We start from the raw sequence: 22,603 nt of genomic DNA, 5'->3' as shown, positions 1-22,603 counted from the left end.
TCTTCTGGATATTTTCATTTTGCTTCATATGGAATTGTCTATCCTACAGGAGAATTTGCATTCTTTTATCCTGAGCATCAGTTGGATCACCAAATGCTTCATGACTTTGTTGCTCTGTGTTAAGCACAGGTATTTAGTATTTGCTTCCCTTAAGCATTTTCTGTTTCTAAGCTTCATAGGTAATTTATATTCATCTGTTTTATGCCTTAGAAATGTAGTATATTTATTTACTATTCCAGATTTACAGATTTTTTTTCAGAATTATAGATCTAAGAAGTGATAGAAGGACATCCCTTTTACTGGCTATTTAATACATTTGCAATGCTTAACAATTTTTGGTAACTTCTGTGTATTTTGGTTTTGGGGGAGTGAGAGAGAAACTAGTTTTGCATTATTTGCCTTTTTTTTTTTCCCTCCTAAACACAGCACTGTAGAAAAAAAGGCTAACAGGATGCTCCCTGAATTTATATCCTCCTGGAAGGATGCTGCGGATTTTGGTGGAAAAACAGAAACTGCATTCCTTTTAAAGGAACTGGACACTCTCAGGGCCAAAAATAAAAAGGTACAATTGAGATATTCAGATCACAGTATTTGCCTTTTTATGGTTGTCTTACAAAATATACGTTTTAAACTGTTCCTAATTTAGTTTTGTTATTTATTTTAGTGCACCAATCAATAGCTTTCGTGTCATTTTGGATTCTTAGTATCTGCTTAACAACTGCTTCTCTGGAATTAAAAAAATCTTTCATCCTGCCCTTTGACCTTCTTAATCAGTGACATAGACTCTTGCATCATGGATGAAAACCAAGGAGGACCAAAACCAAGGGCAGGATTTCATTAATAGAATCTAGAGCTCATGCTTCTGTACGTGTCATCCAGATAATGAATGTGCCATGATACCTCCTCTTTGTTGAAGGGAAGAAAATTCCATCCTACTTGCACACTGTGTCGCTTCTAGCATTAGTAGTGGTTGCATGTGCCTAAACAGAAAAGTCTGTAGTCCTTCCATGAAGTGTCATTGAATGTTCAGTGGCAAGCTCAGATATCTGTCCAAGAACAGATTTAGTGAATTCCCAGTTAAAAGAAAGGCCTCAACATATGAAAGAATCTCAGTTTCTATCTGGCAATGCACATGAATGCACATGAAAAATTATGCATTTACACTAGTGATGTATGATATCAGTACTCATGGTAGGAAATAGGCTGTTCATGCAGACACCACCTGCATATAATTCCGTATAATTCTGAATTTCCTTAGCAAGAAGGGCCACAGCTGGTGATACCTGAAGAAGAGAATCCCAAGTGAAAACAGTGACACACACATTGCTGCTTGTCTCACAGAGCAAAATATGGCAGATCATAAAAAAGAGATTTTTAACATTTGCCTTTCAAATAGATAACTATAATTAACTGAACTTCTATTGTATTGCTTAGTGTTTGTATTTTGCAGGTAAGAAACTATTATTTAAAATTTTGTGGTGGTTAAAAAAGCTGATTGAATGTTTCAGCTAGATAAGAATCTTACTATCCATTTGTTCAATTCAGCTTCAAGATGAACTGTCTGAAAAGGACAAGGAGCTGAAGACAATAAAACTGGACTTAGAACTACAAGAGAGAGCTGCAGAAGCTAAGATTGCAGAAAAGATTGCAGGTACAGTAGGCAAGCGTTTAACAGATGGCTGTATGGCTCATATAGTACCCATGGTTGCTATATGACGTGGCCTAGTGAATGTTAGCTTTATTTACTAAAGGAGGGAAGATTTGACTTCTTTTTTTTATGTGTGGCTGTTTAGAGTTGCTTAGAAAATAGGTGGCTTTAACATCCTGGTACTGGTATTAGCAGGAGCTTTACCTGTATTCATACTGATTTGGGCATTAAATGCATTGTTAACACCATGTCAATCCAATCACAAAAAGGTTGTTTGTTTTGTTGGAAGGTCCTGAACAAACAAGGGGAAATAATGATTACCAGTGCCTCTACCTTTCAACCAGCAGTTCAAATACCACTTATTGTTTTAGCTCGTTCAGAGCAATATTCCCCCCTCCCCGTGTATGGAGATAGCCGCACGTTCACCTCAACTAGAGACCTGCACTTTTCTTGAAAAATCTGTTCTTTTGGTACTTAATGACTTTTTGTCTGACGATGGTATGTCTCTAGTGAATGAAGTTTATACAAATACCCAAAATGAAAGGTTTTTAAGTTATTATTGAAAGTGAATGCATTCTGATATTTGTTCTTAATTCTTCTTTGGAGCGACATACAAGAATGGAGACAGTTCGTGTTTATGATTTCAGAAATTTCCAAAGTAATGAAGCTGGGTATTTTTATTATTGAAAAGTGATGGTGTATACAAGGTACCCAGTGGATGAAAAATACTCAGGTTTTTCTCCAAATTGCTTTTATAAATTTGTCGTATCATTTGTTCATAAATAAAGTGTAAGCCAGGTAAAATTGTGTCCTCATAGATCACATACACTTCATATAGTATTAATAGTACTAATACCTGTCGCCAAAATATTGATACTGAAGGGAGGAGTAACTGTCTTCAGGAAAATGGAGTAGAAATAAACTCTCCAGCTGAAAAACCAGAAGGCTGACTTTCCACTTAATGTCAAACTCCTGAGAATACAGTATCCTGTATATATTATAGACGGAAGACAGTTGCTACATTTTCTGTGGTGGAGGAAGGGAAAGGCAAATATAATCTACGTATTAGGAAACAAACTGAAATACAGGCATAATTTTATTCTCATTTCATTTTCATAAGCTGCTTGCATTATTTTCATAAGAAAAACAATCGGCACTGCATATCGCAGTTATATCCAGTGGCCGAAAGCTAATGTAAATTGTTTGGGTTGAATCCCAAGTTTTATGTTTGTTCCTGAATATTTGCACAGTGGTTTAGTTCTATGCCTATAATAGATAAATATTCTCTTTGATATAGCTGTTCATTGCTCTTTAAAATCTGAAAAGAAATGTGTATCAAAAGGTGTGTCAAAAACATGTTTAGTTTCATTTTTATGGATACAGTTGAAATATTTGTTATCGAATTGTTTTTTCCTGCGTTACTATTTCAACTTTCTAATTATGTCCTAATCATAATATTATCTTCAAGATAGTATGTCATGCATATGGATGTAATAAATAATGTAGTTATTCCATTTTAAAAGGAAGATTAAGCCAAATTGTAATGAGCGCTACAATGTGTAATACTGATGACCTTTAAAAAGTACCCTTTTTTTCCTTTTACAAGTTCAGGAAGTATAAAATCCTTTAAATACTGAAAAGGAGGACAAGAAGATCCTTACTATTTAAGCTGTTTGCAAAAAGGAAGCATCATTAATATTTCACAGGTTTTTTGCTTCCTGTCTTACAATTCTAAGACTCTTAAGTTAGGATAAATGTTTTGAAATCTGGAATGATGTGAACCAATCTGAATTCGTGGAAGTGTATGTGTCTCTCTCACATAAAAGACTTGGAGGGAGTTCTGATGGACAAGCAGACCCTAAAAAAGAAGACTCAGTGTGTTTATGGAAAAACCTTTTTCCCCTGTGTTAAGTCCTTTGAGGAAAGGAGAACAAACACATGCTTTCTGTGATTTCGTGTTGCTAGTTAATGTTTAATTACTGCAGTGTATAACACATGGTAGAGTGAAGCTTGTAAATATGGGTGTTTGCATTTTTATTATTACTTGGTACTGAATTTATGATAAGAAAATGACTCCACAAATTATATTGTAAGACATCAAAAAAGTACACCATAAAAATGTTGTCTACTTTGAGGAATATTCCAATTATATTTTAAAATGCAACCTTGTAATTGATGGCTTTTACCTAAATAGGACCTGTGGAAAGAGCAGAAAAGCTGAAGACAAAAGCCATTTTAAAATGAAGCTCCAACAGTCTTCAGAAACAAATAACCCAAAGCTTGTTGCTTTATGAGTTTTACTTTGTTCTGAGGAAGAAGTGAAGGGGAAAAGTGTAAATTTGTTAAAAGCTTCATGAAAGAATAAGAAAAAATAGAGTTAAGGCAGAAGATATACATGGTTGAAGAGAATGTTTTATACCGTGTGCAGTAAATAACTTCTTTTCAGAAGGTGTTTATTTTAAAATTTTACTAGCCTGGGAAATATATTTTAGAACTTCCTTGGGTCCCTATCTCTGTGTCAGGTAGTTATGAGTGAGGAAAGTTAGGGAAGTCATAGTTTTGGTTGCAGACTTTAAAGCATTAGGCACTCTTGTTTCTGGCAGTCATAGCTGCCACAGGGTCCTGCTGTTTCTTCATTATTCTTCTGCTGGATTTCCTTTCATTATAAGCCAATGCCAGAAAGTACCATTAGTTGCACCCCCTCATCATGAAGAGAACAACAGACGTGGACATAACACTGGGAAAATCAAGGGAAGAGCACATCATAAAAGAATTGAGACTAGGATAATGTAAGGAAAAAAGTGAACGCCACTTGTGAACTGGGCATAAATAGACAAATCTTGAAACGTGGGACTGCAGAATGTTCATGTGTTGAACAGAAAAGGGAAGGGTGCATTCTGTGGGAAGGGAAAGGGAAAAGGAGCACACATCTTCTGAGGAGAGACTGGAAGATGAGGATGGAGGCATTGCAAAGGATTAAGTCTTCAAAAGAACTAAGTCTTCAAAAGAACTAGCAGAGATAGCAGATTTCGCCTTTGATGGACATAATAACTGACTTCATTTTTGCCTAACAGAAGAATAGTATAGGGGCTATATAGGAACTTTTAGAGGAAAGAGATGATTGTGTATTAAGTGAGGATTGCAGAGCATAGTGGTAGCCTCTCTAGACTGGAAAAAATATCAAAGCCCTGGTCTTCTCACAGTAACTCCCACCATTACTGCAAAAAGTTATACCATAGCTGGCATCAGCTCTTGGAATATTTTTGTTCCCATCACAGTGCTATGTATTGGGACTATGAATAATTCTGAAGGAAAGTGGAATAAAAAATATTTCTTTTTAAATCTATTCTGTAGCAAGGGCTATTCTGTGGGGGGAGTTTTGCCAATATCTAATAACAATGTTACCAAAATTTAATACTTTTTAAAATAAAGTCAACTCAACAGGAAGAAGTGGATTGAGTCAAGCCCTTCGAGGTTTCTTAGGTGGTGTACACCACCTTTAATGCCTGAAAACTGTATTAGCATTCTGCAGATGCTCTCTGAAAGACCAGGGTAGTGACAGGCAAAATAGCGTGGAAAAAAAGGGAAAGCAGTTCTATCTGTTGTATCTGTTACACAGCTTTCAGTCTTTTGGAAGCTTTGGCAATATACCTACAATGAAGTCTCTTTTTTTCACGGCTGTTTTTACAAAAGTGTTGAGAATTAACATTTGTGGTATTTTGGAATTATTGAATATGGTGTGGAAATGTTCATGAACGTTATTTGAAGTTTCCTAAATTAACTTGAAAAATAATTACTGAATGCATATGCAATAGTTTTAATAGCAAAAATGAAAACAAATATCCAAGTGGCTGTTAGCTTAGAGTTAGTTTGATTTAATATCCCATAAAGTAAGAGGAAATAAGTAATCTTGCCAGTAATAAACTTTGGGTGGCAATAACTTTCAGCACAGAAGAGAAGTATTTTCCATTTCTTCAAAGCTCAATTTAGAGTGCCTTTTTAGATGTTATTTTTCTTTCTTGCATGTCATCCATTAAAGATTAGCTGTGGAAGGTTGGAGCATGGAGAGATTATGAATGACAGAACAACTCCTGCAGAATAATAATCAGTTTTTGGTATTTAATGCTGTTTGACTTTTGCAGACACATTTCTTATTAACCTTTGGTACAAACAGAAATCCGGGTTCCTGATATCTCATGGAGAAGATGAATTCAAGATCCTCTTCCAATTAAACTGAAATAAGGCCAATATTGGGCTTTAGCCAAAAGAATTCAATAGTTCCCAACCCTTGTGTTTATAAACCTAAATATGAAAGATATTTTACTGTTTAAGTAGGTAATGCATATACTTCTCTAACTCAGTTTTCTGTGCATAATTCATTTGTATATACAGTCTACATAGTTCTTACGAGTTTTGTCCTATTAATGCTTCACTATGCAAAACTAGTTCCTGAATATATTTTCAAAATATTTGCTGGTAGATAACAGAATTTTGAAAATAATTATAGGATTTGAATCCTCTGTATAGAAAGGTAGACAGGCCATCTAAAGGACGAAAAAAACAAAACAAAACAAACCCAAAACAACAAGGCAGAGGGTGTTGTGACTGAGAAAATCTTGGCTTAATTTTTAACAGCTTAATTTGAAAGAATGCAATTTTACCTTCAGATTGTCAGAATTGTTGATTGCAAAAAAGTTGCATGCAGCTCAGTGAAGTACAATATACAATGTGCTGGCCTAGGTTAAAAAGTAAATTGCTAAGCTATTTATGGGTGGAGCTTGTATGTAAAAAGAAAGCCAGTATCTTCTGCATATTTTTGTGATTAGTCTGGCCCTTCTCTCTTCCCCACTATGGTGCTAGATGAACATAAAGAACTTGGTTTTTTTTTCAGGAATAAAAAGGTCTGCAAATAAACTACTTCTTGGGGTACTACAAAAACTTTTCTTTAACCCAACAAATTATAACTTGCAAACTTTAATGCAGCATTTATGGGTTTTTTTCCTAAAGTAAATATTTAGGTATCAGCAATTATTCACTGAAAAAAAAAAAGTTTAACAGCATTATGGTTTGAATTTTGAAGTCAGCTGTGTTTAGTGTGTTAGAAGCAGAGGCTTAAGTATTGTACAGGGATTGGCTTTCACAAGAACTGCCTTGCGGTCTGTGTATAATGCTCTCTCCTATTCTTTCCCACTTTAATTTTTTTTTTAATTGCATTGGGATCTGAGTACACAAAGAAAACCCTATGCAGAGCTGCCATGAAGCAACTTTAGCCTTTTATTAAGAACACTCTGTTTATAGCATTGGAAATTTAGGAGCAGATGAATGCTATGCACTAAATACATACGACAAACACAAAGCAATAAAGAAGTCACTGTGTTCTATCAGTATTTGTTCAGATTGCTGTATCTATAAAGTCACATTTAGGTGTAAATTACTTGTAGTCTATAATTGCTGGTATAGACTGGTGAAAACTCTTATCTAGTTTTCCTGTGATCTTCTTATCACTATCTTACTTTTATTTTTCAGTTATAAGTCATAACTGAAAATAAATGAATGGTAGCTTTCAGAAAAAGAGCTAGGAACTTAAGTTGTGTGTTTCGTAACGGAACATTTCAGAACTATTTTTAAGTTGACAGTGAGCCCTGGAGCTCATGGTAGTTTGCCATTAACCTGAATGAGAACTGTGTAAGGGCCTTAGGCTTTGAACATTTCTAGGGATTATCCGCATTTTGTAACGTGTATGTGCAGAGACTAATTAATGACACATTTTAAGGCATTTCATAGAAGTGCAGTAAATCCAGGGGGGTTTTTTGTTTGTTTATTTGACTATGATAATCAGCCTATCTGGAAATGGCAAGGATAGTTTCCAAGTCCTCCTGAGATTAGACAGACAGAGACCCAGCAAGGATGGACAGGAATGGGAGAACTGATGAAAAAGAAAAGGCAGGTAGTCATTGAACCTCTTTTTCCAGTATACTTCCCTAATGCCTCACAGTCGTGTAGCTGCTACTCAGAAATCCAAAGTGAAAACACAACAAAAATCCCCAAAAAGCTTTGATTAAGCTTCACTGTAGGATAAATTTCACCTGGGTTTTTTTGTGGAAGTAACCGAGTAGGATAAACAAGAAGTTCATTACAGGAATCTTGAATTCTAAGTGGGACTCAGCCAAGCAAGTTCTTTCATGTTCCTGCTTTCCTTTGGAATAATATACATCTCCAAAAGGCAGAAAATACTCTGTGCCTCATTTTCCTCCTGAGTTAAACATTCAGTCATACGTTAGAGCTCTATAACTGTGTGAAACAGAAGTCGAATCATGCATCAAAGGTTTTTTTTGGTCATTAATTAGTATTCTTTTAGTCAATTCTTGAATATTTAAGATGCTAAGAGGCTTTTTTTGTAAAAACAGATAATCACATTTGTATTTCTTGTTGCTCTAATGGTGCAAGTAACTAGTAAAATTACTTTGGATGCACCAGAATCAATGCCAAAGAAAATCCCAAGTCACTTACTGTTCAGCAACCACTGATCTAGAATACTAAATCTTAAACTGCAAAACCCTGACCTTCTGCAACAATACATTGTTATTAACAAAAAAACTTTCTCACGATGTCTTTTTCTGTGCTTGTTACAAAAACTATTAGCAAAATTTTAATCATATTATTTTTTTGATCACTTTTTTCATATAGTCCAAAGCCAAAAGCAGTATTTCATTACTTCTGTTACTTTCAAACACCTCGAAAAGTCCAAAATATTGTTATCATTTCTGCAAAACTGACATCCTGAAAGCCCATTGTTACAGTGTTATAAGTGTTACAATATTTACTGTATCTTCTGTGGTAGAGCTGTGGGTGGTGATCTCTTTTACTTATAAGGTCTGTCCTATATTCTGGATTTTACATTTTTTAATGAGTAATGTGAAGTGATTTCTGCTGCCATAGGTGTTTCAAGTCCTAACAATTTCTTCTTTCTTGCCTCTGCTGTTCAGGGTTTTTTTATTTACACAGAAGACTGCTAGGAAATCAGCAAACAGACTTTTTTCCTGGGAACCGTGCTTCTTTCCCTTCCCCCACAGTAGTGTTGTTTGGAAAATCATGAACCACTGTTTAAACTAGACTGATTTCCAACACACCTTCTCAGTACTGCTGTATTTTAAAGGTAGTTTAAAAAGTGTGGAAGATAGGTTTGCCGAAAGAATCAGGTTCAACTAAGAAAATATGTACACTGCTTTGACTCTGTAAACTCATACTCTGTATGGTTCATCTTCTTCATATTTACTTTTGCCCATATTAGAAAACAATTAGCTTACTAAACAAATTTGAGTATTTGGGAAGAAAAAATCTACTTTGAGTCTCTCTCATTTGACTAAGAATTACATGATATTTGATAAGCTTGTTTAAAATGGACATATCCAAATATTATTGTAAACACCCATTGATTTGTTTTACCTGCAATATAAGTATTTTACTTAGTTGGCTTACATAGTAGCTAATAATATTTGTTAATGTAATTTAACTGCTGTGAACCTTTACTGAACAAATATTGAAATTTATACAAGTCAAAGAAAGAGAATCTCTAATGACTTTTGTAAAAGCTTCCATTTAATAGTTAAGGAGAAAAGTTTATATGACATACCAGATGCAATTAACAGTAGATTTTACATTTAATAAAAAGAAAGAAGCATATGTATTTGCTTTATTCATTCCATCATAATTTGCATTAGAGCTGTGGGTGTTTAATGAGCAAATTCCAGCTAAAATGCTATATTGATTTTCTAAGTGAACTTTGTAATAGCTAGCTATCTTACAAAAGCTCTTCTGTTTACAATTGTTTTCTTTACTAAAAACTAAAAATGTTTTAGAATTGATGAGTTTAGTATAATGATTCTTTTAAAATAGGTCTTTTAGAGTATGCAGGGGTTTTAGTTGCGAGGAGAAAGATGTTATTAAATTTTTCTAAAGCAAATAAAATTTATGCAACTAAATAGTAATGTCATATTTGTATATATTACAATGTTTGCAAACACTGGAAAATAATCCTTTTTTCTTAATTTAGCAGTAGGGGATTTAAATAGTTTAACTCTTGAATGTCATTACATGTATATGCATTAGTAAATAACACGATTCATTTTACCTTAATACTCGACTATTCATACTTCACTTTTGTGGGTCATTTTCTTGCTTGAAACATGAGTTCTATGAGAATTTGTATTTCTTGTTGGTCAGGCCTCAAGATAAACAGGATAGGGTTGGTTGCTGTGCCATTGGAAGGTCTCCAAGAAAAACCTCATGGTATTGACCAGAGCAGTTGGTGACTAAGTAGCTGGATCACTTTTTTCACTGCATCAGGCACCAAGTCAGTGTGCCAGCACAGGGCTGGCGTTTTGCTGGGTATGCCATGTCTTGAATGGGACTTAGCAGCCTGACTTGGTACTCTCAGTTAACTTTTGCCTGGCATTTTTAAGAAGCATAGGGATGATAATCTCCATACTCTTTATTCTTTTTAATAAGGAGGATTTTTGTGTCACTCTCTCTTGTAGACTTTGGACAGCTTATACTTCACATCCTTTCCTAAATATGACACCAAATGTTTTGGTTTGCTGCTGCATTGCAGCCCAAAGGTGTCTGTATTTCAGTGGCTTATTTGAAGAATCTTGTGATCCTTATGGTCCTGAACTTTTACTTGTGACTCATCCATCTATAGCTCAATCTGAATGGCCAATGTTATTGTTAACAACATCATACTTCCGACTACCTGCAATTGTTTAACTATTATAATATTCCGTATAGTATTAAAAAAAGGAATTGGTGAAAGATTAAATAGAGTCAGAAATGTATAGGCATTGGATAACAGAAATGTCTAACCTAAATTCAGTAGAAGCTTTGGCTGGTAAAGGGATCAGGTGAGTTATCCTTCTGTAGACCGTTAAAATGAGTTAAATGAGGACTTTAAGTATTTTTTAAATGAGTAATTTCTTGTGGGCAGTGTCAGTATTGCTACATGGTATTAAAACACTGGGTAGCTAAGTATCTTTCTTTTCCATTTTTTTTTCTTTTTTCAACATAGATTATCACACAGGCAATTTGCATTATTTTATACACTCTAATCAGTTTTAATATTAAAAAAATAACTTGCAATATTGCTTTTAAGAAATAGAAGCAAAAGCCAAACACTTGTAATAGATATGGAACTGCTATTTTTTTTTATTGTAGTTGTTGAATCCGGTCATTGGGATATTTACTCCAATGGCTTAATTTAATAGAAGAATAAGAAAATAACAAGAAAGAAATGCTCAATTTAAGTCACTTTTCCACAGCCAATAGTGACAAGGCAGCATTTTGTAATGGACCTTTGTGTGGGGGGAGGGTTCACTGTTCAAGGCAATTAGCCTCTGGACTGCGATCAGGGATGGTAAGATTTGAGATAAGCAGGATATTTAAGTAGCTTTAAAAGATCTCTTTTTCTGAATATTTTCATACTGTTATATGTACATTACTTTCTTTAAGGACAAATAAACAATAATCTGCTTTAAAAAACCCCCTATATAGTTATTGTTACCACTGCTTATAGTTAGGCAGAAAGAGAATTAGATATGCCAAAACACAGTGCCTCTCAGGATATTTGGATGCTCAAGATCTATTGTAGCGGTCAGCAAATTGTGGTTTTCTGTGCTGAGGTGGGGATATTGTCTGACAGAAGAAAGGATGCACTCAAAGACACCAGAAAGAAGTTAACTAATCTGGAAATTAATTAACCCCAGAATAGTAATAAGTGCCAGATCTTCAGTTATTTTAGACAGCTTTCTGTTCATTACAGCATTTGTTTTCATTATGAAAACTGCATAAAGTTCCCACTTGCAGCTTTATGGAAAGGGTTCTCTGTGCAGTGTCCCTGGCATGATGCCAGATAACCTGACGTAATTTACTGGAAAAGCTATAGTAAACAAATATGTTAAGGTACAGATAGATAATAATTACCATACAGAATTAAATTGCTTGTGTGTTCCAGATCCAACCAGGACAAAGCAGTTGCACTGTAGTTTACCCAGGCAGTCACTGCTGAAGCACTACTTTCCGTGCCATCACAGATCTCAGCAAACCAGGGGGAAGTCTGGTGAGCTGAAACACATAGCCCGCCTCATACAACTTGTTCTTGCTGAGCCACCTGCCTTTGCAAATATTGGACTCATCCTCTGCAAGTGCTGCAAACTTATTCCTGACTACCAATCTGTGTGCATGCAGTTTTGCAGCTGCTTTACTCATGCCTTAGTTTTTCCATTCCACGTCAAGCAAAGCTTTCTTGTTGCGAACAGAGGAAATAGATCTTCAAGACAAAAAGACAGTCTACTTATGGAACAAGTATATACTCAAATAGAAGAGAATTAAATCCAGCCTGATAACTAGGCTTGTAGCTCCTCTGCAGATTTTTGTGAGAGAAGGGACTGCACTTCCAGAAGTAACATTTAGTCTTTCCCTGTCTTCGTTTTTTATCCAGTCTGCTGTTATCCTGCAACCTTTTTCTAGACCTGCAAAAAATGCTTCCCTACTCCTCAGTAACACTCTTCTCCCCAGCTTGGGGACAAGAGAATAGCTTTCCTACCTTGAACATCTTCCTAATTCATCTCTGCAGGCTCTTTTTCTGTTCATCTTGTCACTTGTCTTACATCCCTGGTTATCTGAGCTGCTTCTGAACTGTACAGAAATGTAACACTTTTTGTATTTCAGTTGGTTGGGAAGTTTTGAGATTTTTTCAGTACTGATAAAATGTATTTTATGCCAGCAATATAGCCACTACCAAAATGTTCTACTGTGTTTCTATTGTTCCATAAAGTGTTTTGTGTTATATCACACTATGAAGTTTTTGTTCAATAATGTGCAAAGGTGAAGTAAGTGTAAACTAACCTATAAAGGCAACGAAGTTGATGTCAATTGATGTAAGAATGGAGGGATAAAAGCTCTAGGCTAAAGTGAACAGGGAGGAAGCCATTCTTTGAGATCTTAACTTAATGACTTAAGCAGTGGTTCAGAGAGGAGCACAGAGTTCAGAATGGGGTAAGGAAGCCCAGCAGCAATGGCTGAATACAGAAGGTTCTTGAGAAATAAATGCCAAAATTTGAAAGAGACTGTAGTATGGTGTTTGGAGACTGACTAAACACCGGGTTGGCAGGCTAGAAGGGGAGCATGGAGAATTCTGGAACCTACAGAGTTCAGTTGAGTGTTTTGCAGGTGCCTGTGACAATCAGAGAGGATATAGTCCTCTGTCTTGGAGAGACAGTGGTCTTACTGTGGCATCCTGAAAGTCCCTAGACATTTCAACTGCAAGGTTTTATGACTACTGTAAGGAGAGACTTGCACTATTGCAGAGGGAAATGACGAAAGTATGAATAAAGATTTTAGTGGAGGCAGGGGCAAGGCAAGGATTTTGGCGGTGTGCCAGAGATGGTGTTAGACATATTGACAAGGGAGAGGCAGGAAGAAAACGTAAGCTCAGGATGAGGAATGGCTTGAAGGTGTTAGTTTGCTCCCAAGGATAGACAGTAAATCTTAGTTTATTGGCACCTAATGCTCCAAGGTCCGTGTATGCCGTAACAGATAATATAACACTATATTACACAATAAAGTAAAGGCTTGGCAGAGAAGGAGAGATGCCAACTGTGCCACTCGTGTGATAGCAGAGACAGACTATGAAAATATTAGAATTTTTGATATTTAATATCAGGGTGCTGCCCTGATAGGAAGCAGTGTGATGGTAGAAGTCATTTTAGTGGATCATTACTTTTAACTCTATGTTCTAGAAGAAATATACAAGCATCTCATATGATTCTGAGCTTTAAGAATTACTTTTCCATTAAGCAAGTATTCAAAATGCAAAGCAAATTCACTTCCTTGCCCTGTTTGATTATACCTGGAGTGAATTTGAAAACATGTAGCTTTATTTCATTCCTTAAAGCATTAATTTTAGCAATCAACAGCAATTTACTGTTGTGTCTGAAGAGTAATATAGACCTTACCCGGAGTAAAACAAGGCCAGTAGAGAAATGTTGATTTTAGGAAATACTGGCAAAGGCCCATGTAAGTGCATCTAATAATGCCTTTCCCTGTCAAACTTGTTTGTTAAATGCACTGGTTACTTTTGCAGCTCTGGTGGAAGAAGTTTATTCTGCTCAACGGGAACGTGATGAGGCTGTCATGGCAAGGCTTAGGTTAGCCAATGAAGAGAGAGATGAAGCATTTCTACGAGTCCAGCGTTTAGAAGAGTCTCTCAAAGAGTAAGTATACATTTCCTGCCCTGTACAAAAAGGTTGTTGTGTCATTCTATGGCTGTCATAAACTGCTCAACAGTGGTTATGTAGGAAAACTTAGCGCAAACTTCTCTATGATGAAATACTAGCCTAGTGTTAGTCTAACTGTGCTATTGATTAATTTGTTAGCCATCTTATAAGACCATATTTTTCTCTGGAGACTCACAACAAGGTGAATAATTTTGATCACAACAATTAAAAATATAATCAAAAGCTTTGGTATTGATTTTTTCAGGAATGAATAAGATGAATGTGACATTTTACAGAGATCTTTTGACACGGAGTACCAGAGTGTCAGTCAGAAGTTGCAATGTATAGGAAATCAATCAAGCCTTTAAGCCCACTAGACATTTCCTTCAGCAAAAATTTTACTAATGATTTGGGTGATGTAGTCAAAATATATGGTTTTTTCTTATCTTTAGCATAAGAGCAGTCTGTAAGGCAATAAGGATATAATTAATACTTCATAGAGTTTTATGTATGCCATGTTAACAAAACAGAAATAGGCAGTCTCATTTTAAACAAAACTGTTAAGGCGGGAGAGGAAGATCGAGAACAGTTTCTTTTCTCACTTCAGGATATAGGCAGCTTTGAAGCTACAGTTTACCTATCCTTCTCTCTCCAAGTTGTGATCATCTTGGTTACCGTCTGTGATAGGCCCCCAAAGAGTAGTCTGTCAAAGTCTAGAGTGGCTAAGAAATTTCTCCTACTGTTCTGCCAAGAGAAATACAAAGCAAACAGAAGTTCTTCATGGTAGGAAACTGAGTAGGTGCAGTCGTTAGTTAACTAAATGGCAGGCAATTATGTTTTAAATAATTGATTCTGCTAAGAACGCTCTTTCCTCTTTATGACAGAAAACCAGTCTTCTTCTTTTGGATATTTTTGTAGGTAAGGCCAGAGGGTGCTATCTAAATAAATTTTAATAATCTGCACATTGTAACTGTGAGCCTTACTCCAGTCTTTCCAATTACTTCTGTCATTCTTCTAATTTTGTATGTTGCAAGAGTTAAGAAAGCAAGAAAGCTGTGTATGGCCCCAAACATCAAATGACACTGTGTATAAGCTGTTAGCATAAACTGAAGATCTTTGGAGTTAAAGTGCTCAAGTCCTGCAGCAAATTAATTATTCTGGTTTGCAGACCTAGTCAATGACTTTTGGGTTTCTGGAAGAAATAACAGGTTATTAAGTGTGTGAGAGACATACTGCTTTTTAAGCAGTGGAATCCGTAGACACACATGTAGCAGGTCTTGCTAAACATGAATCCCTCAGAATGCCATCGCTTGTTTTCCCTTCAACCCCTTTTGTCTGCTTCACTCATGTACTGGAAGACCAGCCCTGTTCTAAGCAGAAGGATGAGAAAAGAGAAGAAATTCCATTTCTGGGAGAATATGCGTACTACCTTCCCCAAAAGAATGTCGTTGCAGAAAGCGCTGGATACACTGGTAATGACAAAAATGGTACTTGCTCCAAGTAGAGGGTCAGTAACTCCCTTGGCTGATAGCTTGGGGCCAAGCTATTATAACTTATTGCTATCATTTAGAGAGTAGCAATTGTTGTTGCTGTCATCCGCTTGGGAGCTCATTCTGATGCTTTATAGAGAGGCACGATACCTTGATGCCATTCACAGTCTCAGAATTTCTATAGGAGATTTCCCTGTGGGGAAAACCAACCCAACACAAGTAAAAATTGCCATGGGCTAGCTAGCTACTCTTGGTTCAATACCTGATATACATTCCTCTTTGCCTAAACCAGTGATCAATTGTCTCTAGCTGGTATCTCTTCCTGTATGTGCTGCAAGGGTGCAGGTCAGGCTTTTGTGTGATAGTTGCTGTCGTGACAGCCAACACCAGGACACAAGACTGAGAGCAAAACCAATTTAATTCAGAAGAATTGTCCTTGCCAAGGCTGTATGTGTACTGTAAGATCATAGGTCCAGTATTTTCCAGAGTCTCCTGTTCTGCATTACAGAGACTGACTGTGATAATGGCAGCTCGTTTGGAAGAGTCACACCCAGGTCTTTCACATCCTTAGTGCTGTGGGACCTGTCACTGAGGGCATCCTAGACATGAACAAAATCCTTAGGCAGATCCCAAGCAGGCTTCTGCCTCCCATAGGTTACAAAGATGTTGCTGAGAGCTTCTGAAAAATGTTACATGCTTTTATTTTCATTGATAGTTTTAATGTCAGTCATCAGGGCAGTAAAAGAAAAATCCTAACTGACAAAGCCACAAATGTAGAGAGCCCAAAAGCATCATTTGTTTCCACTGTAAAGTTTGTTAAAGTTTGTTAATCATCCATGCAGCAAGTACTTTATGGTAATGAATTACTGGGCATTAATTGCCATATGTAATCCTCTGAAAGGGGATTCTTTATGTCGAAGTAATCATCATGTTCACTACATCAAATGTCTTAATATCTGCCTCTTTCCTTACCTTAGAGTCATAGAATAGAATCATAGAATTGTTTATGTTCAAAAAGACCTTTAAGATTATGAAGTGCAACTGTTACCTAACACCTTGCTACTCATTCAGCCGAACTGCAAGTTTGATAGGAATTTCTTAAGCCATATCAGACAATGTAAGAAACTTCAAAGATATCTTGCTCCACTCCATCAATTTATATTCAGTATTACATCAGCCCACAATGATTTGCATCCATTAGCACAACCTGACCAGAGTCAAGCTGACCACAGCTCTTCCCTGATCCATAGCAGTCATCTATGTGACAGCACCTTCTAGGTAATGTGACATTTTTTTCCAAAAAGAGTAATGGTATGGTACAGGGAAACATTTCGTGTTGTGATTATTGGCTGGGGGGAGGGGTTGTTTGTTCTTTTTTTTTTTCAAGAAAGTTCTTTACTGTTTTTTAAACCTTCGGGCATTACAGAACCAAGAAGGCAGGTTGCCTCCATCAGGCGCAGCTGCTTTTCTTCTGGTCCACTTATTCTGAGCTTACAGGATGCTTATTCATGCAACTGCACACCTTGCAAACACCTGGAACACCAGCCTGGCTCCAGCACTCAGGATTTTCAGAACATGGGGCATCTTTACTAACTGTGATAACATCTCAGCTGAGGTGACAACATGCATTTCTATATCTGCCTGGATGCCTGGCATTTTGCAATGGGAAGAACAAGCCAGGACTGTGACTGAGAAGAGTCAAATTGAGGTGCTGTTTTCTCAGAAGCAGAGTCAACCCCATGAGGAAATTACTTTTCTCAACCTCTTTATTATAAGTACTTTATTACTGTGGGTGAATGAAAATTTTTTTGGAGTTCACCTTACCACTCCACTAATTCTTTGAAAGTAGCAGAGATGATGGGATGAGCCATGAGGGACTTGGTTTATTTTATTTAATTTTTGAGTTTCTTCTGGAATCTTGGAACTTTCCAATTACCACCCTTAATATTTTCTTCCTGATGCTGGTTGTTCGAAAGGTCAAGTTCTCTGTCTCAGATGTGGAGCATGTAAAGATTTTTTGTTTTATTTTGTTTTTTTAAAGAATATTGGCTACTTGTGCCACAGTCATTAAGTTTTAGAGCACGGGTCACTCCTTCCATCTGCTTTGGACTTATTCCAATCAGAGATCTTTACAAGAGAGCAATACTGAACATCCTGCCAACCTTTTTCAAACGCTTTAATGCTTTCTTTAAATTGGCAGCTGGAGAAATTCTGTTGCCGTTATTTAACTGTAACAACCGAAATACTTTCAGTCCTGTTGGCCCTAGGTGTTACGTTAACAGAATGTGTGTAGAAATGGGGGGACAAGGAATCCTTGTTTACTGCTGTTTAAAATCATGAGAGATCTAAGGTCGCTCATTGCCTGTGCACAGCACAGGGAAAGGCAGCAGGGCAAATACACAGCTTTGGATGCTGCTTTTTAAAAAATATTGTCACCTAAGGAGGTGTGTGTACACCTACAGACAGATCCCTTGTGGCAGGAGTATGCTGGAGGGCTGCACTTTCTGGTGGAAGTTCCTGTTCTTTTTCCCAGCCCCATTTCTCCCTAAGGTGTCTTGCTTACCCAGCCTGTTGGTCGGCTGGGTGATTTTGTTGACCCACACTTTTAGCAGGGTAGAAGTCCTCTGGAGAAGCCGGGTCAGTCCTGCTAATTTACTTTGACAAATACTGTTCCTTTCATTGTGAATACAAACTAGCTGGAGATCCATTTTTAAGTCCCACATGAAGTGACACTTAGAGCAATGTAAAAATCTAAAACAGGAACTCTACAAGGAGTCAAGGAGCCAGTTCTGAGAATTTGGACCTATACTATGTTTGTTATTTTATGATTTGTGTTGCTTTATGAATATAAGTCAAACCCAGCAAAGGTTAGCTGTTACTTTGTTTTGTTTAGTTCTGGTGCTGACTGTATATGTTGGAGTATTTACTGCTTGTGAATTCCAGATATACCAGCTGTTGTACACTGGTAGTACATTCTGAATTATTTCTTTTTTATTTAAAGAATTTCCGTACTGGTTAATTTACTATACCTTATGTACTGTTACCTGGTAAAACTAATGCTTTAATGTAGAAGGTGCTAGTGTGCTGTCAAGTGCTCTGTGATGTTTGCGAGCTAAAATCTTGACTTCAGAGCAGCACCTGTCACAGCACTGTTGAAAAAGCGTGTGTCGCTTTTTAGTAGATGTTTAATGGTACTATGCCTTTTAAAATATCTAGTGACAGACCTACTTTTAGCAGAAGACACCATTGAGTAATGGAGTGGTAAGGTAACTTTAATATGCTCATTTATCTGGAAAAGAGGTCTCTTCCGTTTTAAAATACACATAAGTGTTTTAAATAATATGCTGTCCATATAACTAACCTTAGGTAAAATAAAATGCATACTGTGCCATTTAGTAGATTTTTGTGCTATCACTCACTGCTTTTGCACAGCCCCTGTTCAATGCTGTATGACTAAATTCCTCGTATCATCTTTGTATTTGACAGGTCAATATATGTTCTGTTGAAATAGAAAGGGAGGAAAGTGCATGGAGTGTTGTTACAGAATTAAATAAGGGCCTTGCAGAGAATTGGCTTAGCTTGCTATTTTGTGCAAGATACAAAATCAAAATATTTTTAAGGAAACTTAACTAGTTTTTTTTCCTCATTTTGGAAGAGAGAGGTGGAAAAGAATGACTTTAAAATGAAAACCAAAAAAATTATCTGGAAAATTCCTGTCCTGTTTCGTTTGGGGTGTAGTAAAAACAACAAAAATACAACGTCAGGTAGAAGTTGTAAGCCCAGAAATAAATAAAATAAGAGCATCAGTCATTTCTATCGCTGGGGAACTTTCTTCATCTAAGCACATATGAACAATTGATCCTTGTAGTCATATATAGCAGTAAACATTAATAACTTAACAGTCTGAAGTCAGTGCTGAAGATATGGAGCATTATTGAAAGATGGAGTCGAGCAGGTGGCACTTTAATATGTTCAGTGTCATGGTTGACTCTAAAGACTAGTAGAATGAAATTACTTGAGGTTCTAAAGATTTAAAAAGCGAACTCATTTTGCTGCACTAAGGAAATGCTACTGATCAGGCTTTCTGTGTCCCTTTTTTCTAGGCTAGAAAATATTAACCCTGAAGAAAATGACATGGTAAGCCATTCTCTGAGGAGATTTCTTGATGTCAGTCTTATATCTTAGAGGCTTAAGTTCAATTGAGTGGGTTTCAAGAACTAAGATGTGGGAAAAAGAAGAATTGACACACTAATAATGTACATCTTTGCTGCAATATGAAAATTCAATAACTTCACTCAGTCAATTTACAATTCACATGTGCCTATTAATTAAAACCCTATATTAAATAAAATATATTAAAACTTCATGTCTGACTAACATATAATGCTGTTGGTAGACATTACAGGAATTACTGAACAGAATAAACAATGCAGACACAGGGATAGATATACTGAAGAATGGAGCTATAATTCTGAATCGAATACACAGGACCAAAGAACGTAAAAAGAAAATAATAGCTGAGGAAATGAATGCAGTAATAGAACAACGTGATGCTGCTTTGTCTCAAGTAAGTCTCTACAAGTATATAATCACTCAATACCAAATTTCTTTTTTTCTTTTTTCTTTCTTCTTTTTTTTTTTCTTTACTTTTCGGAGAGGAAATTATTTCATTTACTTTTCTCTGTTAAAAATCTCAAAAAGACCCCTTGTAGTAAATGGCTGATTAATGATCAACTGTTTCTTCATGGTATTGCCCATTGAAATGGCATCAGTGCATTTCATGAGAAAAGTTATTTTTGTATTTTTTTTACCTGATCACTAGCTGTCTCCTTTTTAAAAACAATATAGTTTTCAGTGTATTGACCAATATAAAAAGCTATTAAGGACTTAGTTTTGCCATGTGCTGTATTCGTGTGATGCATTGGATGACAGTTAACTGGGACTCAAGGGTTTATAAAGGGTTATAAGTGGCAGAAATATCTGTTAAAGGAAGATAATGGTACTACATGCAACAATGCAAGTAATTCTTCCATTTGTTGCTTTACATTCAGGAGATGAAAATCAGCATGTAGTCCTTGACTTTCAAAGTCTTATGCTTCTGCTATATGACTTGAAAGAACCTGAGGTCTTTTTTCTGCTCAGATCACTCATTTGCTACAATTTCCTGTTTTTTACAGAACAATATTGGCTTAATTCTCTTTACAATGAAGAGACTCTCTTTGCTTTTCCCATCTCATGGAAGAGATTTTCTTCTTTTTTCCCCCCCCCCCCAGTTTTCTTTCCTGGCTTTTAACCTCAATTTAGCCCAATAGGAACAGGCTGTAGGGAGATGCAGCCCAAGTAGGGGATATGTCTCCCGGGAAAACACAAGATTTTAGACTGGATGAAACTCCTTATGTATTCATCCCAGGCAAGAAATTTCATCTGACTCTTCCAATATTGAAAATTTAGATTTTTTATGTGAGTTACCAAAGTTATCCTACATCTAACTAACTTTTATTAGATTTAAAGTCATGTTTGTGATCTTGAGTGGTATTGATAATGTTGATTGAATTTATGTTGTATTGAGAAGTCTCCTGGTAAAAGACTCCCCTCTACACACCCTGTATTTTTCACTCTTTTTTTCAATCATTGTTTTTGCATTCTCTGCTTTAACCTTGAAAGCACCATCTGCCTGGTGCTTAATGTTTTTGTGTGTCTATCCAGTATGCATTGCAAAGAATGTTAATGTTGGAAGATGTTAATGGTGGAACTTTTTCAGGCTACTTTCTTTTGCTTTTGTAATAAAGATGGGCAGCATAGCTACTGGGAAACATCCAAAAGTCCTGCCAAAAGTTTAGGTTCTTCTTCTTGCACGGTGCATTTGAAAAGTGAGCAGCTTGTAAGATAAAAGCCTTCAGCAAAAGAGAAGGATCTTTTGATATTTTTATTTTCGTTTTGTCAAAGCTCAAGATCAGTGCATCCCAACGCGCAGGAAGTCAAGGAAGGGAGCCAGGAGACCTGCGTGGTTAAACAGGGAACTGCTGGGCAAACTCAAGTGGAAGAGGAGAGTTTACAAATCATGGAAGGAGGGGCTGGCCACTTGGGAAGAATATAAGGCTGTTGTTAAAGGATGTAGGGAGGCAACTAGGAAAGCTAAGGCCTCCTTAGAGTTAAACCTGGCAAGAGGGGTCAAGGACAACAGAAAGAGCTTCTTCAAATACATGGCAAATAAAACTAACACCAGAGGCAATGTAGGCCCACTGATGAATGGGGTGGGTGCCCTGGTGACAGAAGATGCAGAGAAGGCAGAATTACTGAATGCCTTCTTTGTCTCTGTCTACTCTGCCGGAGGCTGTCCTGAGGAGCCCCGTACCCCTGAGGCCCCAGAGGAAGGCAGGGCAATGGAGGAGTTTGTCTTAGTTGATGAGGACTGGGTTAGGGACCAGTTAAGCAATCTGGACATCCATAAATCCATGGGTCCAGATGGGATGCACCCACGGGTGCTGAGGGAGCTGGCTGAAGTCGTTGCTGGACCACTCTCCATCATCTTTGCCAAGTCTTGGGAAACGAGAGAGGTGCCTGAGGACTGGAGGAAAGCAAATGTCACTCAGGTCTTCAAAAAGGGCAAGAAGGAGGACCCGGGCAACTATAGACCGGTCAGCCTCACCTCCATCCCTGGGAAAGTGATGGAACACCTTATCCTTGGTGCCATCTTAAGACATATCAAGGATAAGAGGGTCATCAGGGGGAGTCAACATGGCTTCACCAAGGGGAAGTCGTGTTTGACCAACCTCATAGCCTTTTATGAAGACGTAACAAGGTGGATTGACGATGGCAGAGCAGTGGATGTGGTCTACCTTGACTTCAGTAAAGCATTTGACACCGTCTCCCACAGCATCCTCACGGCTAAACTGAGGAAGTGTGGACTGGATGATCGGGTAGTGAGGTGGACTGCAAACTGGCTGAAGGAGAGAAGCCAGAGAGTCGTGGTCAATGGGGCGGAGTCTGGTTGGAGGCCTGTATCTAGTGGAGTGCCTCAAGGGTCAGTTCTGGGACCAATACTATTCAATATATTCATCAACGACTTGGATGAGGGAATTGAGTGTACTATCAGCGAGTTTGCTGATGACACCAAGCTGGGAGGAGTGGCTGACACGCCAGAGGGCTGTGCTGCCATCCAGCGAGATCTGGATAGGCTAGAGAGCTGGGCGGGG

At 37.1% G+C, this 22,603-nt stretch overlaps 1 protein-coding gene across 6 annotated transcripts in view; it reads left to right on the top strand.

Moving 5' to 3' along the window:
• MIPOL1 (mirror-image polydactyly 1) overlaps positions 1-22,603 on the top strand; it is a 195,950-nt gene that overhangs the window by 55,248 nt on the left and 118,099 nt on the right. For all 6 annotated transcript variants that reach the window (XM_065635724.1, XM_065635725.1, XM_065635723.1 and 3 more), the window contains 5 exons: positions 427-562; positions 1,546-1,651; positions 13,785-13,914; positions 19,511-19,544; positions 19,804-19,974. In XM_065635724.1, the coding sequence (XP_065491796.1) occupies positions 427-562; positions 1,546-1,651; positions 13,785-13,914; positions 19,511-19,544; positions 19,804-19,974 (577 nt within the window). The remainder of the gene's footprint in view (positions 1-426; positions 563-1,545; positions 1,652-13,784; positions 13,915-19,510; positions 19,545-19,803; positions 19,975-22,603) is intronic.

This window comes from Caloenas nicobarica, chromosome 5 (genome assembly GCF_036013445.1).
Source record: "Caloenas nicobarica isolate bCalNic1 chromosome 5, bCalNic1.hap1, whole genome shotgun sequence".
In the NCBI taxonomy this organism is placed as follows: domain Eukaryota; kingdom Metazoa; phylum Chordata; class Aves; order Columbiformes; family Columbidae; genus Caloenas; species Caloenas nicobarica.
Note: the sequence above shows the minus strand (reverse complement) of the source record. Positions and strands in the feature narration are given on the sequence as shown.